The sequence below is a fragment of the Trematomus bernacchii genome, unplaced genomic scaffold (assembly GCF_902827165.1).
Source record: "Trematomus bernacchii unplaced genomic scaffold, fTreBer1.1, whole genome shotgun sequence".
Classification (NCBI taxonomy): domain Eukaryota; kingdom Metazoa; phylum Chordata; class Actinopteri; order Perciformes; family Nototheniidae; genus Trematomus; species Trematomus bernacchii.
Window position 1 is genome coordinate 539,643 of NW_022987531.1, and position 18,130 is coordinate 557,772.

At 40.9% G+C, this 18,130-nt stretch overlaps 1 protein-coding gene across 3 annotated transcripts in view; it reads left to right on the plus strand.

The window, feature by feature from the left end:
- Positions 1 to 3,311: 3,311 nt before the first annotated feature.
- Positions 3,312 to 18,130, plus strand: part of ltbp1 (latent transforming growth factor beta binding protein 1) — a 125,208-nt gene continuing 110,389 nt past the window's right edge. For 2 of the 3 annotated variants that reach the window (XM_034122368.1, XM_034122374.1), the window contains exons 1-2: positions 3,313 to 3,930; positions 8,582 to 8,652. In XM_034122368.1, the coding sequence (XP_033978259.1) occupies positions 3,638 to 3,930; positions 8,582 to 8,652 (364 nt within the window). In that variant the 5' untranslated portion in view covers positions 3,313 to 3,637. Of the gene's footprint in view, positions 3,931 to 8,581; positions 8,653 to 18,130 lie in introns of all 3 variants that reach the window. The other variant, XM_034122360.1, reaches the window with a different exon arrangement.

The window sequence follows — 18,130 nt, forward strand, 5'->3', positions numbered from 1 at the left end:
TCTGCGCTCTCCTCTCCTGCTTAAAAGGTAAGATTGCACACTGCCACACTCACACTTAGGTAGGGCCACACCTCATTTACTGATATCAAAATCCTTCGGGATCGCTTAAACAGATTTAGCGGCTCGTCTGAATTGAAACAGCAGTTAATTGAACCTGGTTCTTCAGGAGTTAATAGAGGTGAGATCTTGCTGACGTTGGTGGATCTGAGCCAAGCAGTAAACTTACATAGACTCAATAACTTCTGTTAGGTCAATTAGTAGGTCTGAGTAATTTGCCGGAATAAATTATCAGCCCTCCCGACTCCAACAGGTCCCAGGGCGAGGAAATGTACGACGTCACAGCAGCTAGGAACATACACAGATCCCAACACCACACATGAAGACTACATGAAGAAGTTAAAATGAAGGAAATGTAAAGTAGGAAGATGTAAAAAAGAAGAACATTGTGTTATTTAAAGGCACTAAAGCATGTACATTTTTTATACGAGTTTCTTCCTCGGGTACAATCGAACATCGAGATGAAACGTCTCTCCTCTTGTCTCGGTCTGAGTCAAAAGACAGACAGAAATGGCACATATTTTCCTCATGTGGGCACTGTGCAACACAAGTGCATGATGGGAACATGAGGAGTGTTTGATAACAGTTATCAGGGCAGGAAATTGCAAACATGCAGATTTTCAAAAGCAAACAGTGCTGATAAAATCTAAATGTGAAATGCTTCAATGACATTAAGAAGGAAATATGGGTTAGAAGAACATAGAAAAATACATAGAAAAATACCTGAACTATTATCTTGGACTAAATATAAACAGCCTTATATTAAGATAATGATGAGAACTTGAGATAATATTAAAATGTATTAAAGGAGAGGTGTCATGGCCATTTCCACTGATCATAATTCCATTGTTGAGGTCTACTAGAATAGATGTATATTGTGCATTTTTCCAAACTCACATTGGTTTCTCATACAGCATCTCTGTAAACTACTTGTATTCACTGAATTTCACTCTCTGCCTTTAACGGCTCGTTGTAGCTCCAAAAGCTCCAGCCCCCACCCTCCCTGTGAGCACAGTGTGCTCTGATTGGTCGGGACGTTGTGAATCGTGCTGAGCTCCGTGGAGGTGTTGTTTCCTTGTTTAGGATACATAGCGAAACACAGCCAAACTCATCCTGAGCACACACAAAGTCACAGCCGAAGTAAAAACAATAAGTGTGGCTTGATATTGAGTAAGAAAAAGGTTGATAAACGCTGTGAGAATGGGTCTGCAGAGAGAATTTCGCCGCAATCGCAACTGTCTGTTATCAGCCTGCAGCCAGGGAGGAGAAATCAGCAGAGCTGCCTGCACTGTGTGTGTGTGTGAGGAAGTCCGTGGATTGGTCAATTTGGACCAATCAGCGGGGGCTTAACGTAACGGCTCCGCGGACGTAACGTAACGGCTCCACGGATTGGTCCATTTCGTTCCGGGTACGGCTTGACATCATGCCGTCCCGGAAGAATCAAATGGACAATGACGTATCTCCAACGAGGCGTTTTGGGGAGGTATTTTCTGTGTTAGAGTTTTACTCGCTACAGGGTGTACTTTGAGGGTTTTGACTCTGCAGACCGTTTACATGCATAAAAACCTTCATAACACACAAGGGGACGGGTAATAACCGGAAAAGCATGACACCTCTCCTTTAAGATAAGGGGACAGTTAAGTTGTGAACTCAGAGATAACATGCAACACGTCACGCTTTGCCGAACTGCATTGTGGTTCCGTCGCTTCGCTTTGCTCGCGTTGCTCCCTTCAAAAGTTGAGCAATGTTCAACTTTTGAAGCTTCGACGGAAGCGTCAGCCAATCAAATCATATGCCAGTACAAGCTCTAGCTTAATGGTCACACATGCAGAGCACACAGCACACACAGTGACATGTGTTCTCTGCTTTTAACCCATCCTAGTACCAGGAGTCTAGTACTAGGAGCAGTGGGCAGCTATACAGCGTCCGGGGAGCAATGGGAGTGGGGGGATGTCCGGTGCCTTGCTCAAGGGCACCACGGCAGGGCCCAGGAGGTGAACTGGGACCTCTCCAAGTAGCAGTCCACACTCCATATTTAGGTCAGTCAGGGACTTGAAGCAGGGACCCTATGGCTCCAGTCCAAGCCCCTACTGACTGAGCCACTGCCGGTGGTGTATTAGCTTAATAAAAACACATTTTGGCAACATTTCAACCCAAACACATTATTTGAACTAATAAACTAGAAGATAAATATGTTTTAATTCATTTAGTGTTGCAATGTATGTATGTGCTTTGTAATATATTGTTCTTTTTTTAGAATGTATCGTAACATTGTAACCCTGCTAATAAACCCCATTTTCCAAAAAGGTATCAGAAATCTGATAGCCTGCAGTCTGTGACTGTAAGGGAATACAGCCTGAGCCTGTATCAATTTACAGAAATGTGACTGAAGAAAGTGTGTGTGTGTGTGTGGTGTGTGTGTGTGTGTGTGTGTGGTGTGTGTGTGTGTGTGTGTGTGTGTGTGTGTGTGTGTGTGTGTGTGTGTGTGTGTGTGTGTGTGTGTGTGTGTGTGTATGTTGTAAAGTAGATAAGTACATTTACTCAAGTAATGTACTTAAATTCAATTTTGAGAGTACTTTACTTGAGTATTTCTATTTTGTGTAACTGTGTACTTTTAGCCCACTACATGTATTTAATACCTTTAGTTACTTTACAGATGTGGATGAATGATGTGAAATATAATCAAGTGTTAAATCAGACTTTAGTTCCACCTGGAGTAAACTCACAAGCTACCCTGCAGTATACAGAGTCATTCAAACTAGCTGCACCTTTACCAGCTTTGAGAACACTTTCATGATCAATCATTATAAAACATATCATATATATTATTCTGAAATGCACCAATCTGCTTAATGAGCACTTTTACTTTTGGCACTTTAACTATATTTTGATGCTAATATTTTTCCACTTAACATTTTGAATGCAGGACTTGTACTTGTAACAGAGTATTCCTACACTCTGGTACTTCTACTTTTACTCAAGTACAAGATCTGAGTACCTTTTCCAAGGTTTTTTTTCTTGTAATATCGTCGTGTGTGTGTGTGTGTGTGTGTGTGTGTGTGTGTGTGTGTGTGTGTGTGTGTGTGTGTGTGTGTGTGTGTGTGTGTGTGTGTGTGTGTGTGTGTGTGTGTGTGTGTGTGTGTGTGTGGGTGGGTGGGTGTGTGTGCTGGTGTGGGTGGGGTCTTGGTTTGGGTCCTCTGACACCCTTGGGCCCCAAAACACTCCCAGCAAATGTTGTCGGGGTGAGTGTGTAGCCCCCCCCCCGACGTCACGTCTGGAGGCTGGCTGCTCCTAGTCTGTTCACCTCCAACAGAGGAACTTTCCTGGAGTTCTCGGAGATCTGCAGAAGAGCAGCTCGGCCTTCAGGAGACGTAGAGCGGAGCGACGACCACCGAGGAGCGCTACACGGTACCCGCCTGGTTTTTATATTATTCACCAGCCGTTACTGCATTACCATACCGGGAGGAGGTACATACAGGAATATGCTCAGGAATATAACCGTTTTCCTCACGCGTAAGAAGTAAAGTCTCGGACATATTTTTTCCCCAAAACTTAAAACAACTCAGTGTTCGGTGTGGATATGGCTTGGATTAGATGCGGCCTGCTGTTCTCTCTGGGTCTGTTCCTCTCCCCGGTGTGTGTGCCGGCGGGGCAGCGCGGCTTCAGGCGGCTGTACGTGCTGCAGCCCGGCCCGGGAGCCGGCGGCCCGGCGCGGCTCAGCTCCATCTCCACGCGTCACGGCACGGCGGGGCACACATACAACGTGGAGCTCAGCGCGGAGCTCGGCGGCCCGGTGCGGACCCGCAGGATGGGGAACCAGGCGGACTCCGGTCCCGGCGGGCAGAGCCAGCAGCAGACCGTGAAGCTGTCTGGGTAAGAGGCTCATGTCAGCACGGAGGAATGTGGTTCTAGTGGGAAAATGAGAAGGAGCTAATGACTTCCTGTCAAGGACTTCCTGACTTTATCATAAACCAAACACTGCTCTCAGGAAAATAGCCTCTCACTCTGCACCAGTTGGCACCTCTGGCATGGTTTATACCAACGCCTACTATGACAGCCTTATCACACTTTAATGGCACAGATTTACCCTGCAGATCTGGTGCTTTCTCCCTAAAGAACACACACTGTTATCAGCTGCTGACTTCTCTGTGACACTAATTGGAGTGGGCAGCACAGATCAGAGTAATTGGTTGCAGACCACTTGACTGGTCAAGCTGTCTGTGTTTGCTAAGTAATTCAATTAATGCTGATAATATTATCAAATTATTATAAAATGAAATTATTCCTAACTCTAAGACAGATACATATCAGTGTTAAAGAGCAGTACTTATACTTCTATAAATCCAACTCTCCATTCACTTCTAGGCCCAAACTAGAATGTAATGAAGCATTAAAGCACTGCCGTACAGCATGTTGTTGGAGGTGTAGTGTTAATAGTAGGGAAGGTTATTGTAACGACACAAAACAAATCGTAGAAGCAATTGGTTAAAAAGCCCCTGCGCATTCTTCATAAATTCACATAATGGATATGAAGTACCAAGATCATTATATGTTTATGTACAGCTCTTCACATTCTCCCATCACGTTTTTATAATTGCCAACACTTTTGTCTATTTACCACTCTGGGACTCAAGGTAATGTGGCACTGTACTAAACAGCTGCTAATCAGCTGATCTTGATTTGAGGCGATTATTTTACTGTACAGTTCTGGAAATTGAAAAGCAATAGTAATACATTTTCCACCCATCTTTGTTTGTAGCCTTTATTTAACCAGGTTAATGAGTTGTCAATAGTGAAGTTGAATGATTTCAGAATCATTACACCATACACACATGCTGTTTTTTTATGAAGATGTAGATACACACTTTTTGGTTCATTGTCTTTTATCCTGAATAAGTGAAAACACCTGCTCGGGGTTGCAACACATTTAAAGTTTGCAAATGTAATGGAATCAACTCAGGGCCTTTACACACCTGAAGGTACAGACCAATGTTGACATGTTTATTTTACATTGTTTTATTGGCGTTCAGGTAAATCTTGGTTTACATTACAAAGATGTGAGCGGACTACAGAACTCTACATGACATAGCTACTTCCTGTTGTCATCACCTATGCAGGACATATCTCTCTATACTGGCAATTGATTGGTTGACATGCTCTGCCTTTCAAGTCATCTTCTTGGGAAATTATTTTTAAAGTGTCTGAAGTTTGGGAAGCCTTTTTCAACTGACTCTGAGGTTGGACCAGATGCCTGTAAAACCTTCAGCTTGATCTGGACCAAGACCACCTCTTAACCTGTGACCAAAGTCCAGCTGTTTGGTGCTTACCGCAGGGAGAGGGTTCACACCTGGTGATTTGTTTTGGATCAAACTTAATAAAAGCAGACTTAACCAGTATTTTCTTATGGAAAAACCTACAAATTGTGCTTGGTGCTGGCTCTGTATAGTAGGGCTGCTCGATTATGGCAAAAATCATAATCTCGATTATTTTGGTCAATAATTGATATCACGATTTTTAAAAAACGATTATCCATTTACTTTGAAAACATCCATTTATTGGAGAAAAAAAATGTGAACAGTATGTTTTTAACAGTTGATTACCCTGAACTTTAAGTATAATTCAACTGAAAAACCAATAAAATGTATTTAAAAAAATAAAAAATAAAGTAATAATAATAATAAAAAGATAATCGTTTTATTTCAATTACGTTGTTTTCGTAATCGTTGCAAGCCATAATCGTAATTGCGATTAAAACACGATTAATTGAGCAGCCCTACTGTGTAGGACAGAGACAGAACTGAACCAGTTAACTGTATAGGCTGGTGCACAGGGACAACATCAAATGTGCCAGCAGTTTATGTAGGGTTGAATGGTAAATAAGAAACAAAACAATTAATTTAAAGTATTTTGCTAACTCATCAGTGGTGAAGAAAGATTTGTTCTAATAGCTGTGAGACGCTGGCTCCATTAATGTGAAAGATACTTAATATTTTTTCCACACTATAGGCGGCGAGAAATCAAAGCTTTCATAATCGGCCATTATCCAATAAAATCCCTTATTTGTGCATTTTATTTAAAAAAAGTCTGTATAATGTTTTAAAGTCAGCTACATGTGCTGGATTCAATTAATCTTTAGTTATTTATGTACATGAACTCTAGGTGTCAGTGCCATGTAGGACTCAAACACCCAAACAGAAGTGTTGGAAGGAAAGGCTGAGAGACACTCATCACATCAGCTTGTGTGTTCCGTCCTTAAACGTACTACCTGTGTAAGTTGCTGATAAGTGGCTTAAGCAGTGGATTTCCCTTTGTTTAAAACAAATGGAGCAAAGGCCTGTGAGCTATTTCAGGCAGTCAACTCAAGCTACAAGTACAGATAGCATGCCTTACCACCCCACACCAACAACTTAACATGTTCTCCTGAATCTGACGCTCTGTTCAATCTGCTGCTGACCTGCATCTGGACTGCTGCTGCTCTTAAGCCCCCCCCCCCAACACCACCCCATCTCACCTGTAGGCTCCAGGAAACCATCAGTAGAACACCAAGAGGCCACCAGGCAGTGTGTGGGCCTTGACCTCAGCTGCTCAGTTTATGGCCCATCAGAGCATTGTGTGATTATTAAATATAGTTCAGCTGTAGAGTGCTGCCACTCACACAAAAGCAAACGACTCAGTCATTATGGAGTAACAAGCCTCTCTGTTGCTGTTGTTTCATTTTGAAAGTGAAACAGAGTTGACCAATGCATCAGATGCTGCGTATAATGGAACCATTGTAGCCTAACACTAGCACTGTTGATTTGAGTTTTATGGCCCCCATGACTTCTCCTCCATGTTTTCATCAACTCTGTCTTTCTGTCTGTCAAATGTTCTGTGACTATGATTTAGAAAACATGGCAGCAACAAAAGTCCCAACGTTTCTTGAATATATTTCTGTAATCTATTCAACAAACATTGGAATTATCTTGCAAATAACACATAAATACAGTTCTGTTTGACAGCCGACTGAAAAGTTGGATCCTCTCCCTGGCCCATTAACAACCTGCCCTGTGCATTGGGGCTGATCACTACCAATACATCTCCAAACTTTGGAGAACACTGCAGTGTTAAACCATTGCTGGCCAACTGTGTGATTATTTGATGACCTGACTGGCAGAAGGGAAGGAGAGGGAAAAAAAGGAACCTGAGAGAAAGAGATATTAAGATAAGTAAAGTGAGATAGATAGATAGAGATAAAGTAGACAGAAAGAAACAGGTGTAAAAACAGCCGACTAATTATTAAATCAGTTTATGGTACTACATGTACACTGCAGACAGTGACCAGACACTATAACACACATGAATGGGTCCAAAGCAGGTGAACACATGAGCAACACACCATTGCCATAGATACGTCATACATAGATATATCATTCTCCACCCCCAACCCCAGGGAGTGAGCCGGGCGTTTAGGCAAATCTTCTTAAAGGTCAGAAAGTTGTTATTAGGTCCCAAAAATACCTTTTCACAATAACTTACATTGGTAAACAGACGTTTTAAAATCAGCGGATTGCTAGTGAAATCTAACTACCCAGTACGAACACTTGACTGGACCTCATTGGGGCCTAAAAGTTGGAAATGCGCAAAAAGCTGAATTAAAATGTTCCCTCCATTTATTTGACTGAGCTGAGACCGGATGTGACGTAGCCCTGATGACCTACTGTATGCTGTTTCAGAATTTAAAAACATTTCTTATCCTAAACTCCTCAAAAGGTCAAGAGGCTGTGACTCACATCATCATCTTAGCCAAATCTCTGATGTGGATGTGAGTCCAGTTCCCCGGTCTGTTCAGTTTCCAACAGTCTGACTCAATCAAGTCTCTGTAGACCTTTTCCAAACTAAAGTTTTGTAGTGTGATTCAGGATGGCATTGCAAAGCAAATATACTTACCACAAGAAACACTCCACCTCAGCAGCTTCAGTATCTCAGAGAATTCCTGCCTTCCCAGTCACATTTAGCATCACCAAACCAAACCAAACCACATCTCATTAACTCTGTTCAGGACGTCACTCCAGTCTGGAAAACATCCGGTCTGCCATGTAGATTTGAGCCAAAAGTCAGATAACTGTGATGGAACCTTCTATAACATGTGACCTGTCTCAAACCCCCTGAACTTTGTGGATAACCATTTTTTTTACCTAAAAATAGGTCTTGTCAAGTTTCATTTAATGCCATTTTTACTGTGCAATTCAGACCGAATTGCACAGTAAAAACGGCTAAAATGATTGGTCGTGCTTTTTACAGTACTACGGCTTCCACAGATGACATTTTTTAATGGATTTTTTGTCAAAGCACTTAAGATATTCATTGCTATCGGGATGTTAAGAGCATTCCATTATAATAATAAAAGTGTATCTCGAGCCGGTTTCTCAAACGTACCTACCCCACCTTTAACTGTGAGGTGAAAGACTTTATTCTGGCCAGAGCAAAGTGAAGCTCTGGGCTGACATCTTGAAATGCAGCTCAACTGTTGTGTTTCTGTTCTCAGGGTGAACGTCTGTGGAGGGATGTGCTGTCACGGATGGGCCAAAACTCAGGGGTCCCAGCGGTGCACAAAACGTAGGTCAACCACTCTCTGTAACACAGTGTTGGGTCCATTTTACTTAGGATTTAATGACATTATACTGTCTATAGTTACAAAAGATAAAAAATGAAAACCGGCACATTTGTGATTGTTACCTTTGTTTATTTATTCTGTTCTGCTTTTATGGTTTTTATCCTTATTTGATATTTTGTATTTCCTAATAGATATCCCTTGTGCTTTGTTTTGTCGTGGCTTTGAATTTGCACAGAACACAAAAATGATTTCTGTGTATTAATTTAAGAGCTGCTCGATCAACACACATATTTAGTTTTTACACTCAAATATTTCATAATTTAAAATATACTGGTAAATCCTGCAATATGTGTTTGTGTGTGCATACGCACAAGTTAAGATTACATTTGTGCAAGCATGCATTACATGATCAAATGTCTCGACAGTTGTTATACTGTCCCACTGGCCAGAGAACATTAAACAGATTTGTAATGCAGTGTTTCTCTTGGCACAGTCCACTGGCCAGATCGCTTTCTTATTAGTGTGATCGTGCCAAGTTAGTATCAGAGAAGTAAACAGCTTCTCTTGAGTGCCTGCCAACTGTTGGAGTGTGAAGAGAGAACGATGCTCGAGTCTTCTTCGAGTCTCTATGGAAGGATCAGATAGTCTGGTTCTGTCGGGCTGACACAATCATGACATTTCTACATGTCACACATAAAGTAATTACCTCTTTTCCGTCATTTTAATAGCATAAGTCAAAGTCAACTTGATTGTCCATTTCTGTGTGTGATATACAGACAGGGAGATCGAAATGCTGTTTCACCCACTTACTGTATCGAGGTATGAATAAAAAGTAGTAGACTAGACTTCTAAACATACAGTAAGTCAAACTCTTCACCATTAACCTTTTTAAGGTCAACTCAGACTACGATAACTGTAGGGCGGCCTAAAGGGCCACAAAACTAAGCTATATATTACTAATAATTGACAAATTCATATGAATACACCTTTTTATTTAAAAGATAAACATAGATGTCCCTGGTGAAGCAAAATAAATAATAATTGTAATGAATTTGGCAGCCCTCCTGCAGTGACTCTTTGACCTTGTTGTTGTAGAGCACAAATCAATTTGTTTACTTCTTTCTTGGCAGCCATAGCCAACATGTGATTCAACAGAACTGGTCTGATTCAGAGAAATTCTGAGAAATGATCAGGAGACATTCCAGTTCCTCCTCCACACTGGATACATTGAAATGTCGGCAGATTACTGAAATGCAGGGCACAATGACGCTTTGTCATTGTCAACAGTTATCTCACAGATGAGACATATTTTGTGACTTTTCCAAAAGCTCAGTTTACTTTCTTAAAGGAAAAGATGCAAACAAAAAGTAGTCTCTCCTGTCAGTACCTGATACCTGGTATTCATTTTGGTATCAACTCACACAAGGTTCCAATCGAGTTGAGATGATACCAAATGGTGACATTTAAACACTACATATCATTAACTGGTCAGAGAGAGTTGTAAAGGTATTATCTAGGCTAGCTTTCTCATCATTTAGATCAGGGGTAGCCAACACGGTGCCCGCGTGCCCCGGGCATATTCTAAAAATAGCTCGCCAAGCAAATCCAAAATGTATAAAATACACAAAACAAAAAAGGAAATGTAATTAAAAGAATCTACCCTATGCATAAACGAAACCTAAATCATAGCGAACTCTATCTACTTACTACAACTCTATATCTATCTAACACCCCTCCTCCCCCCACCCCCCACAATGAATAGAGAGAGAGAGAGAGAGAGAGAGAGAGAGAGAGAGAGAGAGAGAGAAAGAGAGAGAGAGAGAGAGAGAGAGAGAGAGAGAGAGAGAGAGAGAGAGAGAGAGAGAGAGCACACCTTTATCTATTTAATATAGATAAAGTAAGAAATCATTCCAATGTGTACTATAGGACAGTAAAAAAAACAAAAAACAGTTTAAAATGGGAGTGATTAGTAAAATATGCATAAATGAATAGAAAGAATGCTAACTAGGTAACATAAGATAAGAATAAACAAGTTTAACCTCTTCTACACCGCACCCCCGATACCGGGGGGAAAAACGCGTCATCTGCAGGAAACAGCGTCTGAGGGCATCTTAATATTCAATAAACTATGAATGTTTTATGTCCATGTAACGGGAAGAAACTCAGCTAACTGATCTTTTTTTTTAAACCCACAAAGCTAGCGCTGGGCCTATGAATTAGCCATGAGCGAAAAAATGCTAACGCCGTTTTGCACAGAAACTCACTCATAATACCCTTATTATTTATCTTTACTGCACGTCCAACATATCGACTAGCATCGTGAGAAGACACAGAATCAACCGGTACCTACATTATCACTCCATGATAAGAACTCGCGACTTTATAAACAAAAACAGACATCAAAACATGTGGCGCTAGGTACCTAAAAACGCTAACATGGCTTACCTGTGTCGTTGTCTGGTCAAAAGTGGTCTTCAAGGCATTAAAACGATAAAAACGCTGCTGAAGTTAATCCATAGGTTAATCCAATGTGTCTGTGTCCCTTTGAAATGATTTCTGATAATCCATAAGCATTAAAACTGCTTTTCCGTTTCCAGATGTCAAAGCTAGAGATAGGTTCACTCTGATGCAAACCTGCATGCGCAAAGCCCCCACCTTTTTTTGTTAACACGTGTGTGAATGTGAAAATCCCCCTTCGATTCTATTGGCTCTAACGGTCAGAAAGAGGTGTCAATCACCAAAATCGACCAATGGGTTCCAGAGAAACGGTAAAAACGCCCATTTCCACCCAAATCACCTCAGAGGTGGAGTTTCTTTTGCTAAACCTCTCTAAAAAGGTCAAATGTCACTTGTTTTGCATCAATCTTGATACAGGGTACTTATTATATGTTGTACTTTGGATTCCTAAAGCTTTTAGTCTACTAACCCATCATCCAAGGGTAGTTTTCACTATAAGTAAAAAAGAATTTTTGGACGGACACTATAATTTACAGTTTTTTATTATGTTCAATCTGAATTTTCTTTAAAATAAAAAATATCTATATTGATTCTGACTCTTCTACATCCAACTCACAGGTTTATCATTACTTTGAGAAAAAAGATTATTAATTTAACCCTTTTAGAAGGGAAGATATGGTCATTTGTTCTGGGAATGTCCTTTTCGAGCCTGAGACCTGAAAAACAGGCTCAGGGCTTAAGAGGTTAAATGATTTGTTATTGGTTGTGATCATATTCTAAAGATGTTTGGATCATTGAAAAGTATACAGCTCCCTTTCATCTGAGTGCTGAGAGCTGTATCCATCAATTCATGTTGTGCTCAAAGTGCTCCAGATTGATGCTTTTCACTTCAACATTTAAACAAAAATCTTCCCGGGGGTTTCATGTCCCCGGACCCCCCTAGAGGAGGTGAGGACCCCCCTAGAGGAGGTTAGGTCCACCCCCAAATAAAGCAGGTTAAAATAATTAAATTAAATACATGTTCTTTTAGTAAACACTGAAAACGGGTCCCACAGACCCAAACAGCACACAAAGGTTAAAGGTAAACATATAATAATGTTTAAATGTGCAAAATATATACACTGCAAAAAACAAAAAAAAGAGGAGTAAAAGTAGCCCCCCGACTTGTTTTATTTTTTGAAAGTAGCCCTCATCCTAAAAAAGGTTGGTGACCCCTGATTTAGATCAACCTCCACTCATCTTAACGCTGCCCACGTTCCATCCAAGCAGAAGTGAGTTAAGCAGCACTGTAAACCTCATGATGAATAGGGATTATATGTGAATGGAAAGTATGAGGCTGTAATATCCAACCTCTTCAGTTGACACTATGGGAGCAATAAACAGTTTGATGCCACACACTCAGACGAAGGAGCCTCCACGTACCTTCAAAAGTAAATATTTTCTCTTTATGTTTGGTGTTACCGCTTGCTTACTATCATTTGGGGCCATATTTAGCTCTTTGTCATCGCATCTCATAAATACCTTTTTAAGCACCCATCAAATAAAATGGTGTATTGTAATTTTTTTTTTAATCGCAATTATTTTCTAGTATCGGTATACTGTGCAATCCCTTGTATATGTTAACATCAATAATACAATTGAGGAGTCATATCACTAGAACTTTATTGCAAGCCCTGCCTTACTTTGGGTCCAATCCAGGTTAATTTATCAGCTAAAATAAATGATACAACAGATTCTGTCCACACTGTACTCTTCTGGCTTTACTCTACCTCATACCCCTCTAGTGTATGTGTTGCAGCCCTGCTCTACTACAGTCTTCAGTGCAGCAGCTCAGAGAATATGCCAATTGAAAATGTATGTTTGTATGTGAATGTAGCACTTGTCCGAGTGACTCCGAATTTCCGATATAATAATGCCAAAAGAATAAACAGACAGTGTTCCATTTTTGTCCCTAATTCAAAAGTAGCAGCAACACAGGATTTAGGCAATTACATTAAAGCACATAGTTGGGGTGACCAAACAATGATCAAATAAAGCATTTGCACACAGACATCCTAGGCTCAGTAGACACTCATCCAGGGTTACAGTGTAGATTCAGGCCAGTCTGTGTATCAGTCTCAGTGTTCCATGTAGTAATAGCAGAACATCTGAAAGCATTTTTTCCTGAGTTTACTTATGACTTAGGGTAAAACAAGATGCTAAAAAAGACATGTGAATTTCAAAGATTGCAATTATTAAGAGAAGATGTGTAGGTAGGATTTTTACAACACTAACTTATGAATATAAACAGACCAGAGACTGAGGAGGCGTGTTCAGAAAGCAGACACCTCTGAGTATAACACGCTCTCCAGCATGTACAACACATAACCAATATCAATAACAGTTAAAAACACAGACCCCACCAATTTTCATGTCAAATCAGAAATAAAACTTGTCTTGAAAGTGAAATCCAAGAAAACCTTAATATTTTTGAAACATAAAGGATATAAGCCTTAACAGACAAGCGGATATCATTTCTAAAACCAAAAGTATTTTAAAGTAGATACCAACTCAATCTGTGGACATCTTCTGGTCACTATGCTCAGCATCTCTTCAGCTGAGAAAGCTTTAGCAGGAGTAAATGCTAAACAGTAATTGACAGTGTCGTCAGCATAGAAATGAAGTGGGGTGAATTCTGTCATGGCAACTTATATACAAAGTAAATTATAGAGTTCTTAGAACCCAACCTTATGGAACCCACTTGAGGTCTAGCAGTACCAGGTAGTATATATTTGAGCTTCTAGACTTTCAAACTGTATGTTCTGAACTGCTAACAGCTGTTCCGATGTTGGCTAATCTTTTGTTGTGCTGGTGGTTGATGCCCCACTCTGCTAACAATAGTTTCTTAAGCTTATTCTTAAGTTATTTGATTGAAAATGTGCTATTAAAGATGAACTACAAGAACACTGTGTTCTATACATCCTCCAGGTGTTGCCGTCCCCCGCCCCCAACACAAATGTTGTCTTCATGCGGGTTGGCTTGCAGTGAACAGGGTTTTCTGCTCATTGCTCAGTGACCAAGACCAAAACAGCTCATTGTTGTGTCTATCAGGACTGTGTGCTGACTGCTGGTGTTCCACAGTGAGGGGGGTTAGGGGGGGGGGGGGCACCTCAGCTCACAGGTCAAAGGGGAAGTGGAGTCCATTAGGACCTGTCACAGGAAGTTGTGTCTGGATGATAAGCACACTCACCCCATTAACTCCCTTAATAAGAGCTAAAGGCTCACAGCAGATAGCAGTATCACTCAGTATTCTGTCTTATTGTTGACAGGAGAGGCTGATTTGCCGTGATTAGATCTATGTTGTCATTCCTTTAGTCTCATTTTAATGGCTTGTCTTTATTGTAACAAAGGACACTGGAACACCAGAAGATGGTAAGGCTGCTTTTGCTGAGAAATCCAAAGAATGCATGTGTTGAAGACGGCTGACTCAGAGAATAAAAACACAGCTGGAGGCTATGACATACCAAGGAAATACAAAAAATATGTAATAATAATAATAATAATAATAATAATGGGTTCCATTTATAAAGCACTTCATATTTGATTTCAAATCCCGAAGTGCTACAAGCAGTGAGCATGAACAGTATAAATAAACATTACACAACACGGTAGAATTAATAAAAAGCAATAAAAAAAAATAAAAAAAATAAAAGGGTGGTAAAAAGGTCTAGGCAAAGGCTCTTTTGAAGAGATGGGTTTTGAGGCCTTTTTTAAAAGCTTCCACGGTCTGTGGTGCTCTTATTTGGTCGGGGAGAGCGTTCCACAGACTGGGAGCAGCCGAGCAGAAGGCCCGGTCTCCCATAGTACGGAGCTTAGTCCTGGGGGGTTTGAGCAAGTTGGAGTTGCTGGAGCGGGTGGTCCGCAAGGAGGTATGGGGGGTGAGGAGTTCCTTGAGGTAGGGAGGGGCAGTTCCATGGACACACTGGTGGGTGAGGATGGAGACCTTGAATTCGATCCTCAGTTCCACGGGGAGCCAGTGTAGTGCTTTAAGGATGGGGGTGATGTGATCATATTTGCGCACCCTCATCAGGATCCTAGCAGCGCTGTTCTGAATGTATTGGAGCTTCTGGATGCTTGTAGAGAAGTGAACAGGAGATGGCCAGTGTTATGGCCTGAAATAAGTTTTCCTGAAAACAAATAGAGAGAATTGGGAAGTTTGTTATTCTTCATTCACTCAGCCTTGTATTCATGTTAGCCAATTTCCACTTTAAAAAGGTCAGTTTAAAAAAAAAAAAAGCACAACCTGTACATTGTGCCTTATCTGCTACTTTAGGTGGAGGTACTGTAGCTGTGTGTTTGAGGCCTTGCTATTCTTAAGGAAGCAGTCAAAAAAGCAAGTTTGTTTTTATTTTGTCCACATGTTCATAATCTCTTGTTAAATGTAAAACAAATGTAAATATCATTGAAAGGACCAGCGTGTAGTGTAAGTGGCATCCATTGATGCATACAAGTTTGGACACACACTATTCTGTCCTCTTGTTATTACTGCAGTTTTGTGGCCTCCAGTGAATTAAGTTTCAGTTTTATTTCACCATTTTGTTGCAGAGCCATATTGGAGAAGGCTGGTATGATTTATCCACCTCCATCCTCTTGTTTCCAAACTTGAAAAGACACGCTGTGTCTCAAATCGCATAATTCTGTTCTTAGATGTGCTGTTTTATGTTACAAGTGTGTCTTTCAAATGCAAAGTCGGGCAAAATGCACAATGAGTACCGGATGGTGCACTCAAACTTGAACACTAACCTTAACGGTGACCTTTTTTTGGTGTGGAACACTTCTCACACTCAACAATCGCCATCTTGATAACAAGTCCCAATTGCGGTTGCTTCAGATTCAGATCCCACAGCACGACACAGATAAAAGTAAAACATGTTTTTCACAAATTGAGCACTCTGTAATGATATGGTATGGCTACTGCGAACGGTTGTTGCTAGCTAGCTAGCTAACACCAGCAATCGTCACACTGCTGAGGGCACAGCATCCGTGAGCTATTTGTGACAACAATACACGATCGGATTTCATGCTCTGCATAAGTGTTCACAGTGCACGACATGACTATGTAATAAGATAGTATCTGAAGTGAGACCCAGCAATAACCTCTCACTCTTCGGCCCTAACCACATATGTAAAGTGTGTTGTGGTAGAAGATGGGTGTATTTCATTCAGTTGGCACATTTCCGAAAAGAAAATAGAGCTTGGTTGAAGCTCATTGTTATAGTACAGTGTTGCACAAAGAAAAGAAAATGCAGTTGTAATACCTTTATGCTAAATAAGAAACAAAAAAACAATGATATGGTAGCAGACTGTGGCTGGGTCGTCTTTTGGCCTCCTGTCCTCCTTCTCTTGATCTCATTTGTATTATTCTGATATGGATCATATCTGTACATTAACTTGTGTTCATCAAACAAATAAATGGTTAAACTGGCCATTTATCCCGAGTAAGACTGCAAACATTCACCAGACATTCATGCTCCTTTGTACTTTAGGATTGTTTTTACTGGAGGTTATTTGCCTTGTGATGAATACATCATTGGATTCAAGTCAAAGGGGATTCAGTGAATAATTAGGATGTTTAATATGTTAGTGTTTCTATAGCGTCATTGCTGGCCAGTATATAAGTATATCTCACAGTATTACTGAGGTCCATCGATTCTCAGCAGTCTTATCAGAGCTAATCTGAGCTGTGAGGGCCAGCAGTGACTCAGATCATGTGGAATTCAATACCTCATATATCGGTGTCACCTCTTCCCCCGCTACCTTTTCAGTGAACATCTGTCCCCGCCAGATGCAAGGTTGAACAGGCTGTAGCAGTTAACCGTAAAGTCTGAGCAATTTTCTTTCCTTAACTTTGGAATTTAAAGGTCTTGCATCAAGGCAGTGACACAAAGAAAATCATTATGCCTCCCACTTTCTGCTTCTCACCTTGGATCCCCACCACATGAACCCAGCCGCACACTCACACACACCCAAAATACTTTTAACTCTTGCAGAGCTCAGTGTGAGGGGCCTCCCTGAGTGCCAGGCCCAGCATGGTTTCATCAAAAGGGAAAGGACATCACCATGACTGCAATATTTCTTGTCCACAGCTAACAAGTAAATTACTAGCACTTAGCCCGTCACCCTTGTCACAGAACCAAGCTTTTATGTAGCTGACCTCAGTCTGAGAGAGGGAGAAGAAACTCTCCCCAGAACAGATGGCAGCCTCAGCTCCAGCCAGAGAGGGGTTGGGGAAATGAACACTATTTACGCAAGTCAGAAAAGAAAGCAAAAAGCTTTACCCCAAGTGGAAAATTAACTGTGGGGTTATTTTAAAAACTCTCACATAACTTAGCTCCAGGGGGGTGACGGGAATGATGTCATACTTGAGAATGAATCACTCAAAGGAAGAGGGGTGTAACTCAACTGATATTAGATCAGTAGGGACACATTATTTGTTGGACTGAGGGTACTGTTCGAATATATAATATATTGTGCTGTTAGTCCCTGGAATTTTAACTATTTCGATGCTATAACAGTCTGTTACACTTCCATTGGGAACAGATACAAATAGATTATCCTTTTTAAAATGTTATAAGGGAGTTGGAGCCAACAACATATAGAACTACAATGTTTCCCACAGAATTTGATTCTATTTGTGGGGGCACCGCACCGCGGCCCGCCACAAATAAATCAATGTATGGGAAACACTGAACTACAGGTTGAGATCTAAAATCAAAATGTATTTCAGTATATTCATCAACATAAGAGTCACTTGAATAGTAGATTAATAAATAGTAGATCTATTTTTCTCACATTACCTCTTTTCACCCTCTGTCTGAAACCAGAGCCCAGTCTGCTCTGATTGGTTAGGTGGGCGGCTCTGTTGTGATTGGTCAACCTCTTCGACATGTCCCGCCCCTTAGCCGTACAATGTGTTAGAGGGCTAGCCAATAGAAGAGCGAGTGTTACATAGTGATGTCACTGTTATGGAAGTAAACAAAGGAG